We start from the raw sequence: 20,070 nt of genomic DNA on the forward strand, positions 1-20,070 counted from the left end.
GCCAATCTCACCTCTTTCCCAGCAAGACCAGGCTTTCCTGGGATTCCTGGCCGCCCATTGTCCCCCCTCTCTCCTGGGTCACCTGGATCTCCCTAAAGAACAGTTAAAACACCAGTTTTGACAATCAAATAAACAGAAAGTCTAAAAAACACACCCAAAAAACACAGCAGGCCTCTCACCTTGGCAGCTGGCCGTCCACTGATACCGGGAGGTCCCTGAGGGAAGAGTACATGTTTTATGTATTTTGGGACGAGCGGTTTCGGGGCATGACTTACACTGACAGCTGGCACAAGGGAATGTTTCATAAATAATGGATGCAATTGTCAGGAATATATCATAGCAGCTGTAAACGTTATCATTGTATCATTGTGCCATTAGTTGTTCTGATAAAAATGCGTTACTATGACTCCAGTGTGAACTCACCCTCTCTCCTGGCTCTCCTTTAGGTCCAGAAACCGACCCTCCTGACCCTGAAGACCCCTTGTAAAATGACAGAGATGGAAATGTCATTCAGAAAGATGCCAAACAGTATGAGTAATGCTGAGAGATATTTCCAGGATAATCATCATCATCCCCTGGTTTCTCACTTTCTCTCCTCTCTGTCCTGCATCTCCCTTTTCTCCCCTCGCCCCCTCGGGACCAGTCAGGCCTCGGTCCCCCTTTAGCAGAACAGCAAAGGAGAGGAAACATGTCAGAGCGAAGGAACAGTGAGCTCTGTCAAAATGAAAAGCCTTACAAGACCAGAATTTGATAGCTTACCAGATCCCCCTTCTTCCCGGGAATACCTGGAGCCTGCATGATTTGAATAATACAGTAAAGAACTCGTCATCACAGACAAAGACTGTCACTGACATTAACTACATATCCAAAAATGAAAGGACAGATAAATTATTATAGGTCAGGATTTTTTTCCTCATCTGATAACTCACACTTCTGCCGGGCTCCCCGCGTGCACCGTCGACTCCCTGGGAACAGACAAGTGCAACTGCTCTTTCATCTTTGTTAAGAAAATTCATTACATAAAAATATGAAATGTTCTGCGACAGAATCACGCTCTTATTGACCTGCTGCTTCTCTTATGATTACACTTTCTCAATTTAATCAGTCTCACCTTTTCTCCTGCTGGTCCACTGGGCCCTGGTAAACCCTGGTGACAAAGAGGAAAGACTTCATTCATGAGGCTCTTAATGCATTTATAAACAGTCAGACCATGCAGCAAGTATGAACCTAACACAGATGTCAAAAGCAAAAAGGCAGTCTGTCACTCACTCTCAACCCTGGTGTTCCTGCGAGGCCCGGCTTCCCTGGGTCCCCCTGAGACAAAACATTATTCAGATAAGAGCGCACAATTCCACCAAAAGGAAAGAATGTCAACAGTTGAACTAATCTAAATTAAAAAACTGAACCAACTCTGCTCTACTCACTCTCTCCCCAGTTTCACCAGCCGGTCCTCTCTCCCCCTGCAAAGAAACACATATACAGATTCACTGACATTTTTCAAGTCAAACTGCATGTTCTGTGACTCTTCGTTGATTATCTGACTCACTGTCAATAAAACCTTCATCTTGCAAAGAAGGGAACATTACGTAACTTTTAAAATGATGAAACTGTTAATGTGTGAGTTACTTTGGATAGTTTGTTGCTACGTAGCAATTATTAGAGCTTCTCAAATTGCATGGGCTCATCTACAAAAATCCATTCATGAAAATGGAGGGATTTCCTTTATTTCCCAGCCTATACCACATATCTTGCACAGACAAACGTCCATCTCAGACAAAAGAGTTAGAAAAAGAAAATCCGGACAGCAAGACTTTGAATCGACATTAAGACAATTCAGGTGCTAACACGTTCTTTGCAGCATATTATTTATTGGATTGAAGAAAATAGGCAGCCTGCTGTGTCTCCACATTTTTCCGACGAACGTTTCTTAACTTGAACTTTTCAGACCTACGTGAGCTTGATGAGTAGCACATCTGGCTCAGCAAGATCGTAAATATCCCATTTTGACCTTTTTAACTTAGTTGAAATTGCATGCGCGCTTCCCTTTGGTAAACTTGGTAGACTGATCCACTCATCACAGTACTCACCCTGTCTCCCTGTAATCCAGGCTCACCTGGCTGTCCTCGATCACCCTATTGGAATAGAGCGAGTGACAAAGGTTATTCCTCTATTAACAGCTTACAAAATTTGTTATTTTTCTTACCTTTATCTTACCTTGCCACCAATTTCACCTGGAGGCCCACGGGGACCCTGAAATACATGAGCAAAATGCTTGATCACAAATGTATTAATTCCACAAACGAGGTTAAGTTTTTTGGCAGTGTGTTTATTTATTAGTTAGCAGGGAATCTAAAAAATGACGAGAGATTTCAATGAAAGTTGAGCCATGGTCCACAAAATAACTTAATAGTTTTAACTGGGTCGGTGCCACCATGTAAACATTTTTAAAGCACTTTATATCTTTTGTCATAACTATTAAATTGTGAGAATCAAAAGCATCTTAAACAGACAAACATCAACACTTTGTGTTGTCATTGCTTTATACTTTATTTATATTGTGCAAAAAACGGATACCTCATCTTGACATCAGCCATCTAAAATCTCTGTGTGCTCAACCTACCCTGTCACCAGGGTCTCCTTGCCTGCCTGGAGGTCCAGGCACCCCATCGCCACCATCACCCTGAAATACAACCACAAGCCATCACTCTGGGATAAACACCTCACATGCTCAAACATTCATTCACTTAATCAATCTGCAGCTACCTTGTCTCCTTTAATGCCTGGAGGTCCTGCTAGCCCTCTAGGGCTCTGAGCTCCTGGAGGTCCTGGGCTACCCTGATAATAAAAATGCAATTAGTAAATGCAAAATACACCCCCCGCATGCTCACTGAGTTCATCTGCAAACTAAACATGTCAGCACATTGGCGGTGATTGACAGCGCTTACTGAGGAGCCTTTCTCTCCCTTCACCGCCACCCCGCTGCCGACTCCTGGAGGTCCCTGTCAGCAGAGAGAGATAAGAGCTGAGGATCATTATGCTCACACGCTCCTCAGAATATTTCTGCAGTGAGAGGACTAGTTGGTGTTGGTGTGACTCACCCTATCTCCTGAGCTGCCCTTGTCTCCCTGCATTACAAGGAGAGAGAGAGTGTGAGAGAGAGGATGCTGAACGTTGTTGTTAGGAAACATTTCTCTTTGATAGGCACGGACATTGACGTGCTTCATGCGTATACACACTTAGTCAGAGGTTGATACACAGACAACCCACTTCTCTGCTAATCCACTTAGTATCTCTACCTTAAGGCAAAGGCATAAAAAGGAAACCGATGACAACACACAACCAGGACGTAAACAAAATTATTTACATGAGAGAAATAAGTTATTGGCCACAGAAAACCATTGCTTCCATATCCGAGGAACTAAAAACTATTGTAATTATAGTTTGACAGTAATCAAGATAATTTCAATTTATTACAATGTGATTTATATGAGTTTCCATAGAATCTGTCTTCACAGATATGTACTAGAAATACTGTGTAAACTATCATGTATCTAAATTGTTTTATTGAAAAGCGGTGGAAACTATAGAAGGAGTAGAGTATGATACAATCCTTTTTCTAAAAAATAAATTCATGATGATCACCATAAAAACCCTGACTTTTGAAATGAAAATGATACACTAAAAATGATATTGTGTACCAAAATCTACCCATAAAACCTCACCTCTCCCGGCTCCTATAGAGTAAATGCTTAAGCCACCACTGAAGAAATATGAAAGTGGCTCAATGCTACCACCATGTGCATGAGTCTAACAACAGCAGTTTCATTTTAAAGCAGCTGAAATCAAAATGAGAGGATGCATGCACTTTTATTTTTCTGTTACTACAATAATCTGAATAGAGTCTAGTCAACATAACAAATTTAAAGTTAAGGATTAACACATATCTTGTTTTTATTGGCTGAGTTAAAAACTGAATTCTTTATGTATTTGAGACTGTTAAATGTTTTCCTGTAAATCTAATGTCTGTAAAAACAACTCAGCTTGAATATTTGAATATTATTTGAATTTGGATAATCTTCATGTTTCCCAACGCAGCTATATGTCACTCCAAAATGCAACCGCAGCAAATTATCTAACATTGTTAAATGCTTGCTTGTGTTTTGACTGTGAGTTTGGATTTGGCCTAATAGAGTAAGTCATTTCATCTCAGTTAAGGAGTGATGGAATGCTCTCTGTGACGGCCAACTGTAAGGACAATAATTCAGACAGGTGTATTTTCAAAAGAAACCCTTTAAGAGCTCGAAGTATACTTCACTTTCTTTCTAAATTGGGGGAAATGGAGATAATCAGGGGAGGATGCTCACCTTGATGGAGAGTCCTGGCGTTCCTGGTAAACCTGGTCGACCATCCAGACCAGATGTTCCAGAAGATCCAGTGGCACCTTTGGTCCCATCGCTGCCAGGCCGCCCAGGAGTACCCTTAGTACACAACACAAACACAAATCAGTATACAGAAATTATTTGGTACATCCCAAACATCTAGAAAGCTACAACCAGCCTTTCTACTGCAGCTGGGCATCACTTTATAGATGAAAGTGTGGAGGGTTTGTGTGAGTGTAGCCCACTGTGGGATTTAGGATATATTTGACCATACAAAGCTAATGTAGGAACAAAGTCACTCCGGTTTGATTCTTACCGGTATCCCCGGGATGCCTGGCTCTCCTTTCCTCCCTGGAAGACCCCCTCCTGATATTGAGCCTGGTTCACCCTGAAGCATCAGTACAGCACCATGAACACACACACACTCAATTTGTTCTCCATCTCTTTCAGACTAGCACAAAGGAACTACAAACACTCGTGAGGTGGTTTAGGAAAAAGAAATGATTGCTCAGCTCACCCTTTCACCTTTACTTCCCTTTGGCCCAAGTGACCCTGTCCCACCTGGTTGACCCTAGAACGACACAAAACACTTAGACGGACATTTGAATTTGAAGTACAAATCTTCCTAACAACTCTGCAGGTTAAGTTTTACTCACTGTATCTCCTCTGATACCAGGTATGCCCTGCGAACCCTGACACAAGAACAACATTGTTTTGTTACCTCAATGCTAATACGACAACGTGAACATGTCCATTAGGTTTGTGGTTTCTGCTCCGTCAAACTCACCGGGACCCCTGCATTTCCAGAGGAACCTGGTCGCCCTGGCAACCCTGAACTTCCATCAATGCCAGGAAAACCCTAAAAAGAAAACCAACTGTTACTTCAGTCCTCATTAGGGATTTGTGTATGGTTTTGTTACGGCCTTTGCTATACTCACTCTCTCGCCTTTTTCTCCTTTCACCCCCAGTGAGGGGTCAATAGGGATAGCTGGGCCTGGTGGACCTGGGCGTCCCTCAGGTCCTCTGGGGCCTTCCCTTCCAGCCAGACCATCACGGCCCTAAACACACACACACGCACACACATATATATGGACACTACATTAGTATGCACAATAAATAGTATGATCAGAAAAAGCAGTACACTGCTGTTAATAGGTCAGTGTTGATGAATGACTCACAGAATCTCCCTTGCGTCCATCTGCACCATCTCTGCCTCTCTCACCCTGCAGAGTAAAAAAAAAAAAAAAAGGCAGCTTAAAGGCTGAAAATACAAATTACAAAGAGATTGGTAAACATTCTTGCAATTCTCTGCAATGTACCTTCTCTCCACGATATCCCCTCTCACCCTAAAATAAATGGGAAAGATTAATTTTAGAAATCATACGGTAGAGAGGAGGAGCCAGGCATGAAATCTACTCCACATCATTATCACAGGTTCAACAGTTTTGATACTGTATGAAAATACAGCTAGAGAACTCACCTGAGGGCACTGAATTGTACACGGTTCTGGACCTGGACCTACCTAAACAGGGGACAAAAACATTAGGTTGAGATACAAGAGTTTGTTTTGTAATTTATCGTCCTTTATAACGGTTATTATTACCTTCCATGCTATTTCCATAAAAAAGCTACACAGTAATATGAACAATCTTTTTCTACAGATTACACAAAGCTTGAAAAACAAGACAATCAACAAAACATAGGATTTTTCCCGGTTTCTTCTTACGTCTGGTATTCTGGCAATGCCACAGAGCAAGTCTGCCAGATCAGTATGTACTGTGTCCAACTGTGCCGCATCACGGCTATACAGGATGTTCTGGGTGCTGCCGTCCGTCACTGCCCGACGCAGCTCCTCGATATCCGCCTGGTCTATACCAACTGCTAACACTGTCACACCTAGCAGACACACACACACACACACACACACACACACACACACACACACACACACACACACACACACACACACACACACACACACACACACACCAGAAGTAAGTGTCAGTGTAAAGTATGTCTACATATAGTTAAAGTTCTTGTGAATTCAGAAGTATTATTCACGTTTTTTCAACTTGTTTAAAGTTACAAATGGATACTTCGGTCACAGGCCCAGTGACTTGAAGGAATACTTCACTAACAAAATGATAATTTGTATATCAATTACTCACCCAGTGTTACCTTTTTTTTTGCATGCCTCCACTGTGAACGGAGATCAAGAAACGTTGATTGCAAGAAAAGTCTCGATGAATTGAAGTGAATGGAGGCCATTTAACTACGGTAAAACATCCTTTTTTTTAATTCTTATTTGGACTTGCACAGACAAATGGATGCAGAGGTGTTTTAAAAGTAAGGTTTTAGCAAAGATGCATGTGTTAAGTAGTGCACATACAACCTGATAAATGGGACTTGGATTATACTGCACAAGTTATGTGACAGTTTGAAGAGGGAGGTTTTGATACAGTGTTGTTGTAAAGCCTGGCCTCCATGTACTTTAAGATTTTTTGAGTTTTTTGATTCTTTGTTCACCATAGAGGCATGTGGAAAAAACAAAGTTGCTTTCAAGAATTCAAGGTAACACAGGTTGAGTAACTTATATACAAAGGTTCATTTTGTGGGTGATTATTTGGGAAATTCTTTTTTTTTCTAAAATCAATGTACATATATACTGTGGCTGAAATCTTGAAACTAAATTGTCCAGATGAAGCCAACATTAGTGATCTGGTGGCTGCAGGTAGTCACATCCAACCAGGCTAGTGCAAAGAGTAAATATATGTTCATATGTGACTGCTTGTTGGTCTGCTCCAGCACACCTGTAGCCCTGAGGCTGCTGGCTGCGAGAGTCAGGTTGTCAGCTGATCTTTTATCAGCAATGATGACGACAGCACCAGGGATTCTCGGCCTCCGTCCAGCCGAGGGGGTCAAAAGGTACTGCCTGGTGAATCTCACTGCCTCACCTGCAGAGGGAGACAGAAAATAGAACAACTCTTAACACACACACTCACACACACAAACATTGAGCAGCAAGTACAGAAAAGGTGAGAAAAAACTGACCAATGTTATTCCCCGGGTTTTCATCAAATGGTGTGGACTGGAGCTCTTGAAAAAGTGTGTCCGACCTGCCATGGCGATTAAGCAGGAACCATAATTTGGGTCTGTAACCGTATCCTACAACTCCCACCTGAAGGAGGCAGAAAATAATCAAAATGTGAGCCTGCCAGCATATTCTTTGAGCAAACAGCCACTTCACAACCTGTTGAGAGACTTATTCTTCAAGAGCAGTACCTGAGAGTCACCGGCTCCAATAGTGTCCAGCGACCCTGCTGCACTTGTTAGCAGTTCGCGCAGAGATCTAGCGAGGTTATTCCGATCGGTGGATGCCGGGACCAGAAACACCACATCCAGACGCCCGCCCACACAAACTGCTCATAGAGAAGTTTGTAGGGTTAAGTACTGTATCAAAATGTGTTTAAAGGTATGGTAAGTATATGAAAGGGGATGTGTTACCAGTGCGTTCAACAATAGAGCTCTCAGTTCCAAATCCATTTTCAAAGGTGGGCTGCAGCGTAAAGCGATAACGACGGCCCAAACGCAGCCCAGTCACCTGGTAAGAGCTGGACCCAGCAGGGAGCGTAACAGACAAGCCTCGACCAACCTCTGAGAGATGTAAACAGTTAAAATGATGCAGACAGAGTCTTAAAAAAAATAATTATAACATGTATAATAACACGTTTCACCTGTCTCCTCTCTCCAGCGTAGAATATATCCTGTTGCACCTGGTAGTGGAGCCCAGCCAATCCGCATAGAATTCTGGGTAACATCTGCCACTCTTATGGTGGGCACTGTGGGGGTACCAGCTGTATGCACGGATACAGGAAAGCAGCTATTTAATTTGACATTTCATCCAATATATTTATGAAATATAAGATTTTGTATATCGTGCAATATTGAACTATTGCACTCAAGAAAGACAGTATTTCTACACATCAAGTTCAAAGGTTTCTCAGTGACTTTAGAGGTCTTACTTAGTGATTAAATACTGTCTTGTTTTAGGGTAAGACTTGACGTTATACAAGATATTACTGAGGCCTACAATCCAATGTGTAGTATGTTATATTTTTACTGTACAGTTAAATCCATTCATTCATTAATTTCAGAAAACTCCTCACATCCATTGTTTATTTACTTCAGTCAACACTCTTTCGGGGTTATAGAAACTTGCCAGAACCTTGAACTAATGACTGAATATAGGAAGACAGGACTCACGTGTGGTGATTCTGACAGACACAGGGGTTCCCTCTCTGTTTTGAACTAAAGCCATGACCTGCACCTCGTACTGGGCTCCGGGGTCCAACTGGTCTAAATCCACTCCCGTCACATCTCCCCCCACCAGCTGACTCCTCTCTTCACCACCTACAGCAGCAAATAGACGCAACAGTGAGAAGGGTGACACAGTTCTCGGTAAAACCTTTTAAAAGGGATAGTTTTGATGTTTTGAAGTGGGGTTTTATGATCCATAGTAAGTGTTTTACCTACAGCAGATGATTGTCGGCACGCCAACAGTTTGGAAAAACAGTCAGTAGTATTGAGGCAAGAGCAAAGCAACGTACTGCTGTGACTGGGGGCATCCTAAAAGAAAGGCTTACTTAAAAAAATTAAAAAAATCATCTTAAGTGTTTTACCCGTTAAAAACCCTTTGGTGTTTTAAGGTTTAGTTTGGAGTCACCAAAGTTACACAATAACATAAACAAGCCAACCGATCAAGGCAGCGGTAGACCAGAAACTTCCATGTTCTGCAAGGCAAAATTACTGTTTTTGTCAGTGGAGTCTAGATAGATATATTGGCTTCAGTTCCACGGCGGAATAGGCTGCCTGACAACAAGGTAAAGCACTGAAAATATATTTTATATAGCACACACTTAAACTGATATTGATATAGATTATTTTTTTAGGTGGGTCTTTGTTTTAGGTGGCTTTGCGTTTTGCTGCAGTAGCTACATTGCTTTGCTTCTGTGTTGTAACTGCGATTCGTGTTGCTCCAAACTGGGAGCATACTGAACCCCATCTACTGTAGGTAATACACTAACCATGAATAAGAACCTTGTAAAAACCCACATCAAAAACACACAAACTATTCCTTTAAGGGCAAATGAATGCTTGTGAGATGTGAGATTTATATTGAGGACTTTATAACATAAGTGAAATTGATCAGCAATAGATCTACCATCCGTTCTCCTCCAAGTCACGCGATAAGCTGTCGCTCCCTGCACACCAACCCAAGTGACTCGGACAACCTCTCCACGGCCCTCCTGTATTTGCAGTGACGTCACAGTCCCAATCACAGATTGATCTGATTCTGAAGGTCGGGACGGAAAACAATCAGTCGGTTATTCTACTTTATATTACCCTACTCATAACCAAGCTTCCCCAAAAGACACTCTTGACAACAGCAATAATGTGTATAAGACAGATTCAGTGTTGTACCTGTTCTGATACTCAGGGTGGAAGGACTTCCCTCTCGAGAGCCAGTGAGTGTAGAAACTAATATGTTGTAGGCTGAATCTGACTGTAGCCCATCAATGGTGAAGGAAGAGACTTCGGCGGCCAAGTTACGAGTTGTTTCAACTCCTGCAACCAGTAAAACATAGCAGAGAAATGAATAAGTGGAAATAATTTTTTCCTCCAATTACAGATACATGAGGATAGAAGAGGCTGACTGGGAGATCACTACCCTTATATTTGGATTTCACTTGTGTCTTTAAAATACTGAGCATTTATGCCAATCATTGCGTACCATCATCACGGCGCCAAGTGACCTTATAACCAGTCGCCCTAATGGAACGTGACCATGCAATGCGTATCCTCTGAGATGTAACGTCAATGATTCGAAGGCCAGACACTGATCCACCGTTGGGGTTGGTCCGACTAGTCAGCGTGACTGCCTCTCCAACCCGTTGATCAGCCACAGTTGCAACACCAATTACTAGCGCCTCATCTGGTTGCAGGCCGTCTATGGTGAAGGCCGTGACCCCGGCCCCCAGAATACGTGACTGCTCTGGATCTACAATGAAAAACGTGAGTTAGAATCATATTCTGCACATAAATATACAGAATAATAAGTAAAGGTGTAGAACAAATCTAGCTTCAAAGTTGGCTGCTTCTTTTTTATAGATCTAAAAATACAGTTTTGCTCAATCTTCACTAAGATATAAAAGACTAATACAATAAAATGTGACTCAAAAGGATAAGCTCATAAACACATTGCGACATTAAAACACTTACTGTTGCCTTGTTTCCAAGTAACTCGGTAACCTGTTGCCCCTGAAGCACCTGTCCAGGCAATTCGAATTCTCCGACTGTTTGCGTTCGTCACTCTGAGGTTAGTCACTCTGCCAGCACCTTGCTCTGAAATGAAGGGCATACAGGGCCTCATGTCACAAAATACAATGCGTAAATCTATTTAAGAAAGCAAGCCCGAATATTTCACTTTTAGGGAAACAACAGGTAGAAAGAGAAAAGGTTATTCACGAAAAAAACCCACCCGAGGCTATCGGCTTTAAAAGATATTCACAGAAATGTAGACACATATGTTGGGTAAGTGTTCCTTTATGTATATACTAATATACAGTATATGTGAAGCATATAAAAAAGCATTAAAAAAGATCCAGTGGGAATATTGAAAGATAAATTAGATACTTCATTAGATCACAACAGTAACTGTGAATGTACAGCAAAGTTACTGTAAAATGTCAAGATAAAAAAGAAAGAATAAATTAACCATTACAGAATAAATAACATTAAATAATAGATGTCAATTAGTTATCTGCTATTTAGGACTGGACTGCCCATTTACAGTAACAGGTCAACAGAATGAAGCACACAGCAGCAAAACCCCTCGACCCACCTGGTTTGATGGAAACAGTAACTGGGTCCCCTTCATTTTCTCCCACCAGCGCTGTGACACTGACACCATAAGACACTCCCACTGTAAGGTCTCTGAGGTCAAGGGTCGTCTGGTTTCCAGGGATAAGTCGTATTTCCTCTGACCCCACTGACATGTCATGAAACAAACAGACACACTTTTTTTACAAGCATGTTTTCATTCATAATTGAGCAGTCAGTCATTTGAATTAAAAATAAAACAATTAATAAAAATGCGTCAGTGCACCTTCTGCGTTGGAGATAATGATGCGGTACTGTGTGGCTCCGGCTACACCCGTCCAGCCGAGTCTGACGGTGCTGCCCAGAGACTCCACAACTCTCAGGTTGGACACCTTCCCCACTGGCTGTTCCTCTGCAACAACAGAAGATCAGGACACTTGTGAAACATAGATACAAACACAAAAGCTTTTTAGCATGTCTACAGGAACATATTCAGTTGGAATTCAACCCCTGCACATGTATGACCCATAACGCCACCCAAAATTAACTCAGAGTTTGGAGCCTCCAGGCTGAAGTACTTACCTCTAGATGTGGTGGAAACAGGTGTGGCCTCCTCACGGCCTTCAAACAGGGTGTACAGGGTGATGATGTATTCTGTGTTGGGCCGAAGGCCTGTTAGCTCATAGCTGGTAGTCGTTCTAGGAAAGGTTAGGCTCTGGACACTGCCTCCTGGAGACAGAGCAACGGTCAAAGATCAGTGGTTTTATGTTTAATATGCCTACAGTACATACAGTACAGTATACACTTCCTACTACCTGCAACTAAGAAGTGGAGCTGGCATGTACTCAATCATGTGGCTATATTTCAGTCAAATGATGTATAAAAAAACAATGCGATACAGTACACACAGCATTAATGTTGTGTATGTTAATACAAAATGGTTAATTAAAATCAGTCACAAAATGAGAATTGAAGCTACACTTTTGATCAACATGATCCTTTTTTTTGCATGTGTTAGCACATATTATTATTTCAAAATAATTTCTTGTCAATGTTGGAAAGCCCTCCTCAAAAACTACAGAATGTTACATATATTGTACCAAAAGACTACAAAATGAACATGCACATCTTACCTTCCCCCTCCCTCCACTCCAGGCGGTACCCTCGAGATGATTGAATGATTCTCCAGGTGAGGCGAATAGAGGACGGGCTGGTGGTTGCTGCTCTGAGCACCTGCTGCTCCTGACGTTCTGAAGGAGAGACAGACATAATATATCACATGTATGTAATTATATAACACATAATAAGTAAAGCTCTTTTCCCATCAATTAACTATGTTGAAGGATAGATGGAGGATAGATGTGCTGGCCACAAAGAGATTCCTTCCTAAAGTGATCTCAATGTCACGGGGACAAAACAAACGGGCCTGTTCAGTGTAAGAATGCAGTTTAAGTTCAGCTGAAGCTAAGATGCGGCTTCAGCAGGCTAAATAAATCATATCAAGCGGGTATTGCAGGGATTTGCTGAATGATGGAAGGAAAACTAAAGACAGAGTCAAGAGTAATCTTTGTTTTATTTGAAGTTTACACCAATGGTGAGGTTATACTATACTATATTATACAACACTAAACTACACTACACTACACTACACTACATACAAAAAACGTTTCAAAATAACATAATAAGGAAATCCATAAGTCAATTAAAAAAAAAGATAAGAGTTGCAGCAAGCTTCCGACAGGCCTGCACCTGAACTGAACTAACTTCAACAAACTTTCCCTGAGGAGCTTCTACTCCTTGCTTTTAAAGATGAAGTTCCTCCTACAGACAAACCAAAGTTAGTGCATAATCAATTTAGAACATCAAATAACAATTCTAAAAACAACAAAAACTCATTCTTAGGCATTGTTCTAATTATCCTAACATAAATATTAACAGATCATTTAGGGTACTTAAAAAAAGAGTTAAACAACAGAGAACAACTAAACAAACTACAGTGGACATGAAATAACATGCCGCTTTGAAAACCTACCAAACCTACAGTTAATTTGTCCAAAAAACAGATTCATTGTTTTAAGATATTCACTTACACAACCCGCACAAATTTCATGCCATAACTTTGGGGTTCAGGAATCTGTTGCGAAATAATACAAAAACTACTGTTTTGAGGAGGTGCCCATATTCTAACATAGTTTTGGATTTTACATCTCTGGCTGCAGGTGTATTGGACTTGGTTCAAAAAACTACTCCCTGTGACAAAGACTAAACTAGAATAACACCTTGCAGTTGTATGCCTCCGCCAACCAGTGAAGTTGCAGTGTACAAACATATCTGTCCAGAATATTATAAAACATTAAGTTAAGAGTTTGAAAGAATTTAATAAAAGGTATGAGGTGTATTTTTTTTGACGAAATAGAAATCACTATATTGACATGTATAATTCAAATTCAGACAGATAGAGAGCTTCGACATAGTGAAACGACAATCACTGTAGCTAAATGTCAGCAGGAACCCCTCTGTCTTTTTATAGAATTGATTTTACTTGACTTTGTTAAGCTTTGTTGTTCTACTGTGTGTCTACTAGTGCGCAAGTTCATTGAGAGAAACAAAACACATTCCTTGTATGTGTTCACATGCTCGGCCAATACAGCTGATTCCAATAGAACGCAGAGTTGTACACATGCCAGTAGACAATGCTTCAAATATGGATGTTGCTGCAAAGACGCTACAAATTATAAAACGTGAAAGCTTCAAACACACACACATCCTCAACCCCGGCAGCATAGAAGATCTGTACAATCACCAGTTTTAAGGTGGGCACCCAAGGATTAGTGTCACCCATTCAGTATCTGACAAAATGTTATATATGGTCACAATCTCCCCTTCTGTTCCTGAGTTATTATGGTGCTGTATAGTGGCCAGATATGAACATTATGATGGCACAAGGAAGTTGACCTTCGACCTTTTGGACATAAAATGTCATCACTTTATTCCCTTAAGGCGCTCCTGAGATATCACAATCATGAGAGTAGGACAGGTAGACGGATGGAAAACCTAATGCCCTCCAGGCAGTAAATTATTACACAGGTCAGACCTGCAAATACTTTTCTCTGATACTGTATGTGGACACAGGTCTTTTCTTGTTTGTGTGACAAATATGTCAGCAAATCAACAGAAAAATGCCAGGTGTCAGTGGGAGCGAACAGTTCACAAACCAAAGCCTAGAGACCACTGGATGAGCAACAGTCACCCACTGATGTCTATTTTAGGCCTGAGAGTCAGACTATACACTGACAAATTTAAAATGTTACTCAATGACACATTTGCATCTGAGCTTTTGAAGCGGTTGGGAAATTGGTAATTATAAACACAACCAAAAAAAAAAATTGCTTCCGCTTTAAAAAGAGAGGCAGTCTTTGATATATTGTTTAGAACTTGTTAGACATCCTAGATTTAACAAGAACCAAATGGTATTGCTAAATATATAATTTAGCAAATAAAGATGAATCCTTCATTCCATGTGTTTTTCACTTAACCAAAAAAAAAAAATGAAACGGAACAGACAACTCATCCCAAACAACAGACACAACAAATAGTTGCTTACTCACAGGTTTACACAGGAACAAACAAGAGAGAAACAAGCTCATCTGATGTTTAGGTTACTGTGGTGTTCAGTATGTAGAGCGCTGTATACATCTCACTTCTTTGATAGCAGAACTCGGCCACACAAAGGTTTGTAGTCCTCCATTTCTTCCGGCTCTCTACTCGGTACAGTGGCCATGCAGTGAGTCAGCCTTCATTCAAATAAAAACGGTCCCACTGAAGTGACACCATATGGGCCTTACTCACGAGAGACAGATGGTGTGTGCGTGTAATGAGTGTGTAGGTGTGCTTGAAATGTTCCTTAAACAAAGCTAAACAGTAACGTGAAGGTTTTCCGAAGAGAGACGAACAGCAGACAAAACTGTTGTCCATCTTGTCTGTCTCCTCTTCCTGTCCCTGCACTTATCAGGACACAATAGAAGGAAAACACCTATTCAACAAGTATTATTGACCTACAATTACTAATTTAAGAAGCACAAACACACACAAAAAATGGAATTTAGTGTCTTGTCGCAATTAGCAGTTTTTGTTTGTGTGTGTGTGTGTTGAGAGGGAAGAGGGTACAATGAACACAGAAACACTGGTTTTATTTAGTGTTGAACTACTGAAACAACACTTACCTATCTTGAACCTGGCGGTTGCCACCGGGCCCTCAGTATTGCCCTCATACAGCGGGATGATCGTGACGATGTACTCAGTGTCGGACTGCAGTCTGGACAAAGTGTGAGACTCACCAGCAACCTCCACCGTCTCGACATTTCGACCTTTGTGAACGGATAAAAGAAAAATATAATCATAAGTCTATGCAAATTTGTAAAAAAAAAAATACTGACTTGCAGAAATACAAGATGTTGTCTCATGTCGGCTTTGTCCTGACCTGTGAATGGTCCCCAGACCAGACGGTACGCCCGCGCTCCACCAACACCTCTCCACCGCACACGAACACTGCCCTCTGACTCCGTCTCCACTGATAACTGCTGCACTGGCTCAAGGCGCACTGAGACATGCAAAAACATGAACACACAGAAACCCATTCCTAGGAGACTGTATCATCATGCATGTGGACTCTATTCTGTGCATGAACTGTATAATGTACATACTGCATACTTGGGGCTAATGATTACATTTGATAATTTATCATCAATGAACTGAATGTGATGTAATCATATATCAAGATATCATGATATACAATTATGTTGTCTAAATTGATAATAACATGCATACACTAACTCAAACATCTCAGAAAATCTGAATGGATAGAAATTTTGCTCATAGGAATACCCCAGTGTATTTGAGTCAAACTATTGTCTTAATCGGATAACTCTGTGTGTATGCATCTAAACATAGTAAGTTTATAGCTGTAAATGTTGATCTAAAGTTCTTACTTAATACTCAGTACTTTTCATTTGTCAAGTATTTAATTCACACCAAACTATACAAGGCTTAACCATGTGGTTATTTCATATAGACTTTGTATTTATTGAATAATCAGAAAACATGCTATATCGTGATATATATTTTTATCATGATATGAAATTACCTATATCATGATAGAAGATTTTGTGCGTATTGCCCAGTCCTACAAATTCTGTACCTAACACTTGTTTAATATTGCTCCATCATGTAACTTTTTCACAAAATCTACAACTGTATTATTCTGTGTCGACTGATTATGATCAAACTAATAGCTATTACATCATCATATAACAGTACCAAAGGAAATATAACGGGCCACAGGGTGGACTCACATGTGCGGGCGTTGAGGATGGACGGGGATGCAGAGTTTCGGGGGAACAGAGGATAGAGGCTGACGACGTACTCTGTGTCGGGCTGAAGTGACTCCAAGGTGACCGATGTGGAGTCTGCAGACAGAGACTGCTCCAACAGCTGAGCTGCTGGCTGACCTGTTCCCCCAAACACACAATAGACAGGACAAGTAGGCATGGAGGGCATGCAGAGGATCAATTAGTGCACTAATAGTAATCACAAATTATACTGTACAGACTATCATTAGACAAATAGCTGATAACAAGCTTAAAAATATATGAGCTGTCCTCACTTCATCCACTTTACCTCATTCTCACCTCAGCGCAACAAAGCCTAAGTATGGCAGCCAGCCAACTGTAAAGAAGTATTGTTCAGAGGACTTGCACGTCTGTGTGTGAATGTGTTTACATGTCATGTGTGTGCGTGGGTGCCTGTCAGTATCTGTCTTGTTTGTTTGAATTATCAGTGCGAGTAACAGCTAACACAGTAACACGTAGAAACATTAAACTCATATCAGTGAAGGAAACATGCTGGCATCATTTAAATACTCTCACTTACATGCCAACCTAACTAGTCAGAGGAGGATCTCCATGTAAGACTGGCACTCCTGCCACATGTTCAGAGGGAGAAACTGTTTATATCAGCCCTCAGGAGCCACTTTTCTCTCCTGAATCACAGAATAAGCACCTAGACATCTTGACACTGTTATGATCTATGCCACACCCTGTCTCTAGAAATGTGAGGAAAAAATTACTGACGATCCAAGATGTAGGTGAAGGTTTTCACTCTCTATCCATATTTCAAGCCTGATGATGATAAACATGTATTTAATATATAAGTTATGATTGGGCAATACGAATCTTAACTGACAGCCAGTGCCTGAGGGAGGTTAGGTGATAGAGAAGCTCATGTTCCCCATACTCAGCCCTGATTGCTCTACATTTTTTGACATGTTTCCAACTTGCCGCCAAAGGATAACTGTTATTCAGTCCTGTAGCTTAATTTCCTCTCTCATTTTTACTATAATTATTTATCCTACCAAGATTTGTTTTGCAACAGAAAAACGTTGAGGCAGTTTTTTTTAGGTTCAAAAGAGGAGATGTTGCTTATGTACTGTAAGTGTTATTAAAACACAAGTTGGCACACAGAAAGAGTAAGAAAAGGTAGACAGGTAAGTGTGTGCCTGACCTCGTGGTCCATATGTGAGTCTGTAGCCCTGCACAGGAGACGAAGGCTGACTCCAGCCCACAGAAAGAGAGAAGAAGCCTGCTTGGACCAGGCGGAGACTGGTGACCCCTGGCAAAGACCCTATATGAGGATAAAAAAAAGACACTGCGGGTGTATGACTGTAAAAGCTTCAACAGCAAGGGTTCTGTTCTCCTTCACTTTGTACTCACTGGTTCGTTGCTTTGCAGAAACAGACTCCCCCACACTGTTGGGGTATTGGGCGATCACAGTCACCAGGTAGTCGGTTCCTGACCTCAGCTGTTGTGCGGTAAAGGTCCTCTGACTGGCAGAGACAGTCTCCTGCAGAGAGAGAGGTCATTTTTTGTAAGCAGTCAATCCTAAAACAGGTTTTTGCAAAGTGAATGACTGAAATAGATGGGTAAGCCATGGCATTCCTCTATCTGCATCATGTCTGCCAGGAGAAGGGAATTTCACTCTTTGCTCTGCCAAATTTTTATCGCTACAGCATCTACACAAAGAAGATCCACCCATTTGACATGTTTAAACTCAGCCTAAAGGCATGTTTTTCTCTTGCAACTGGCTACTTATATCTAGGTCCTCTCCATGTGTCAGGAATACTAATCCAACACCTGGACTCACCTGACGCAGCTCTGCTGAGATAGGTTGACCCAGACCGGACAGGGGCACATACTGGACCACATAGCCACTCAAAGGCCCCCCTGCTGCACTCCAGCGAAACCTGAGAGTATCAGATGTTTGGCCTGTGAACTGAATGTTCGATGGACCTGAAAAGGCCTCTGAAAGGAGAGAAGAGGGTGGAAGCAGGATGAGACAGATACAACTAAATGCAGGTTTGCACTCTCACAATAACATTGTTATGAGCGAGTATTTTGTAATACTGATTTCTTGTTATTTAAGGTAACCCACATACCATCACTAGCATAGACTCCTCCTGCTTTGGAACACACTTGTGGGCTCACAAGAGGAAGAAGAGTGTTCAGCAGTTTGAAGTCCCCAACAAAGGAGGTGAAATCACTGCTGGGCTGGGAGGCAATCTGAGTCAATTCATTCTGGTCAGCGCTCTTTATACCTAACAAACCAAAGAAATTGGCAAAACAAAAAGAAAATCACCGTGGCTCAGAAGCAAGAATATTAAAAAAAAATACTTTGAGTAAGAAAGGAGAGGCTTCATGGTAGACACCTACCGACTCCAAAAACATGCACTCCTTGACTGCGCAGCTTCTGTGCTGGTTCTTCCACACTGTCTTGTGACTTTCCGTCTGTGATCAGGATAGTGATCTGAAAGTTAAAGCGGACCCATAGGTAGAATTGATAACACAAGAGGTGCTATGTTATTATGAACCCCAAAAGAATGGCTGCTCCTCAGACCTTTGGTACATCCCGACTGGACGCAGGGTTGAAGAAGTTATCAGCGACAAACTTGAGACCAGCACCAGTCCGTGTGTTTCCACCCTTATAGTTCAGATTCTCTACAGCATTGATCAGCTCAGTGCCAACCAGGTAGGTACTAAATGTAAATTCAACTCTGGAAGGGGATAAATGCACATTAAATACACATTTCCGCACCTGCAGTAAGATCCTTTGCTATTGCATGCACAGGAAAGTAATGAGGTGAATATTAATCCTGTCAATCACCTGGAGGTGTCGCTGTATTGTATGACCCCAAACCGAATACCCGTCTCACTGACAGAGCTGGCAAATGGCTTGACGATTCCAGCCATAAAGCCTTTCACCTGCAGGAAGTTAGCTCGGCCAATACTGGAAGACCCATCAACAAGGAAAACAATATCTGCTGCCTGCACATTATTACACCTGCCTGTAAATACAAAGCGATGGAGAAAACATGTGAGCACATGAACAGACACACAACGGAGGAGAACACTTTGAGGAGGAGAGTTATTTATACCCTGAGCTTCAATCCGTTTCATGGAGGAGAGCAGGACGGTCACAGTGAAAAACCAGCTCCACATCTTCACAACCTGGGTGCACAAAGAGCACAAAAACGATTTAATTATGTCACAAACTATTTTAACTCACTGCAAAACAGTCTGACCACATTACAATATAGTGATATTATACGTCTTTCTAATTGTCTGTTAACATTCATCCATTGATTGGTAGTAAAAAAAAAATCTTTGGGTATTCATGCTTGCAGACATTGATGGGCCTCGTTTTTTGCAATAACTACTACTCCTTGTTTCCTTGACTTTCAAGGTTATATTTGTCGGTGTTG

At 41.4% G+C, this 20,070-nt stretch overlaps 1 protein-coding gene across 1 annotated transcript in view; it reads right to left on the reverse strand.

Moving 5' to 3' along the window:
* The window catches only part of col7a1 (collagen, type VII, alpha 1), a 38,789-nt gene extending 18,982 nt beyond the window's left edge, over positions 1-19,807 (reverse strand). Inside the window, exons 1-50 of the mRNA XM_054617645.1 lie at positions 19,744-19,807; positions 19,473-19,653; positions 19,206-19,362; positions 19,022-19,115; positions 18,748-18,906; positions 18,456-18,613; positions 18,026-18,155; positions 17,817-17,936; positions 16,610-16,765; positions 15,739-15,858; positions 15,482-15,625; positions 12,392-12,508; positions 11,841-11,987; positions 11,545-11,670; positions 11,281-11,427; positions 10,659-10,781; positions 10,171-10,437; positions 9,861-10,004; positions 9,601-9,732; positions 8,643-8,789; positions 8,114-8,233; positions 7,884-8,033; positions 7,662-7,798; positions 7,431-7,557; positions 7,190-7,333; positions 6,106-6,275; positions 5,860-5,901; positions 5,699-5,725; positions 5,558-5,602; positions 5,318-5,437; positions 5,167-5,238; positions 5,036-5,071; positions 4,897-4,950; positions 4,696-4,767; positions 4,365-4,478; positions 3,099-3,125; positions 2,946-2,999; positions 2,764-2,835; positions 2,621-2,680; positions 2,215-2,250; positions 2,088-2,132; positions 1,425-1,460; positions 1,270-1,314; positions 1,112-1,147; positions 930-965; positions 760-792; positions 588-659; positions 424-480; positions 180-215; positions 12-92 (exon numbers count right to left, since the gene is read on the reverse strand). Coding sequence (XP_054473620.1) covers positions 12-92; positions 180-215; positions 424-480; positions 588-659; positions 760-792; positions 930-965; positions 1,112-1,147; positions 1,270-1,314; positions 1,425-1,460; positions 2,088-2,132; positions 2,215-2,250; positions 2,621-2,680; positions 2,764-2,835; positions 2,946-2,999; positions 3,099-3,125; positions 4,365-4,478; positions 4,696-4,767; positions 4,897-4,950; positions 5,036-5,071; positions 5,167-5,238; positions 5,318-5,437; positions 5,558-5,602; positions 5,699-5,725; positions 5,860-5,901; positions 6,106-6,275; positions 7,190-7,333; positions 7,431-7,557; positions 7,662-7,798; positions 7,884-8,033; positions 8,114-8,233; positions 8,643-8,789; positions 9,601-9,732; positions 9,861-10,004; positions 10,171-10,437; positions 10,659-10,781; positions 11,281-11,427; positions 11,545-11,670; positions 11,841-11,987; positions 12,392-12,508; positions 15,482-15,625; positions 15,739-15,858; positions 16,610-16,765; positions 17,817-17,936; positions 18,026-18,155; positions 18,456-18,613; positions 18,748-18,906; positions 19,022-19,115; positions 19,206-19,362; positions 19,473-19,653; positions 19,744-19,807 — 4,989 coding nt within the window. The remainder of the gene's footprint in view (positions 1-11; positions 93-179; positions 216-423; positions 481-587; positions 660-759; positions 793-929; positions 966-1,111; positions 1,148-1,269; positions 1,315-1,424; positions 1,461-2,087; positions 2,133-2,214; positions 2,251-2,620; positions 2,681-2,763; positions 2,836-2,945; positions 3,000-3,098; positions 3,126-4,364; positions 4,479-4,695; positions 4,768-4,896; positions 4,951-5,035; positions 5,072-5,166; positions 5,239-5,317; positions 5,438-5,557; positions 5,603-5,698; positions 5,726-5,859; positions 5,902-6,105; positions 6,276-7,189; positions 7,334-7,430; positions 7,558-7,661; positions 7,799-7,883; positions 8,034-8,113; positions 8,234-8,642; positions 8,790-9,600; positions 9,733-9,860; positions 10,005-10,170; positions 10,438-10,658; positions 10,782-11,280; positions 11,428-11,544; positions 11,671-11,840; positions 11,988-12,391; positions 12,509-15,481; positions 15,626-15,738; positions 15,859-16,609; positions 16,766-17,816; positions 17,937-18,025; positions 18,156-18,455; positions 18,614-18,747; positions 18,907-19,021; positions 19,116-19,205; positions 19,363-19,472; positions 19,654-19,743) is intronic.
* Between the last annotated feature and the right edge of the window lie 263 nt (positions 19,808-20,070).

The sequence above is a fragment of the Anoplopoma fimbria genome, chromosome 17, assembly GCF_027596085.1.
Source record: "Anoplopoma fimbria isolate UVic2021 breed Golden Eagle Sablefish chromosome 17, Afim_UVic_2022, whole genome shotgun sequence".
NCBI lineage: Eukaryota > Metazoa > Chordata > Actinopteri > Perciformes > Anoplopomatidae > Anoplopoma > Anoplopoma fimbria.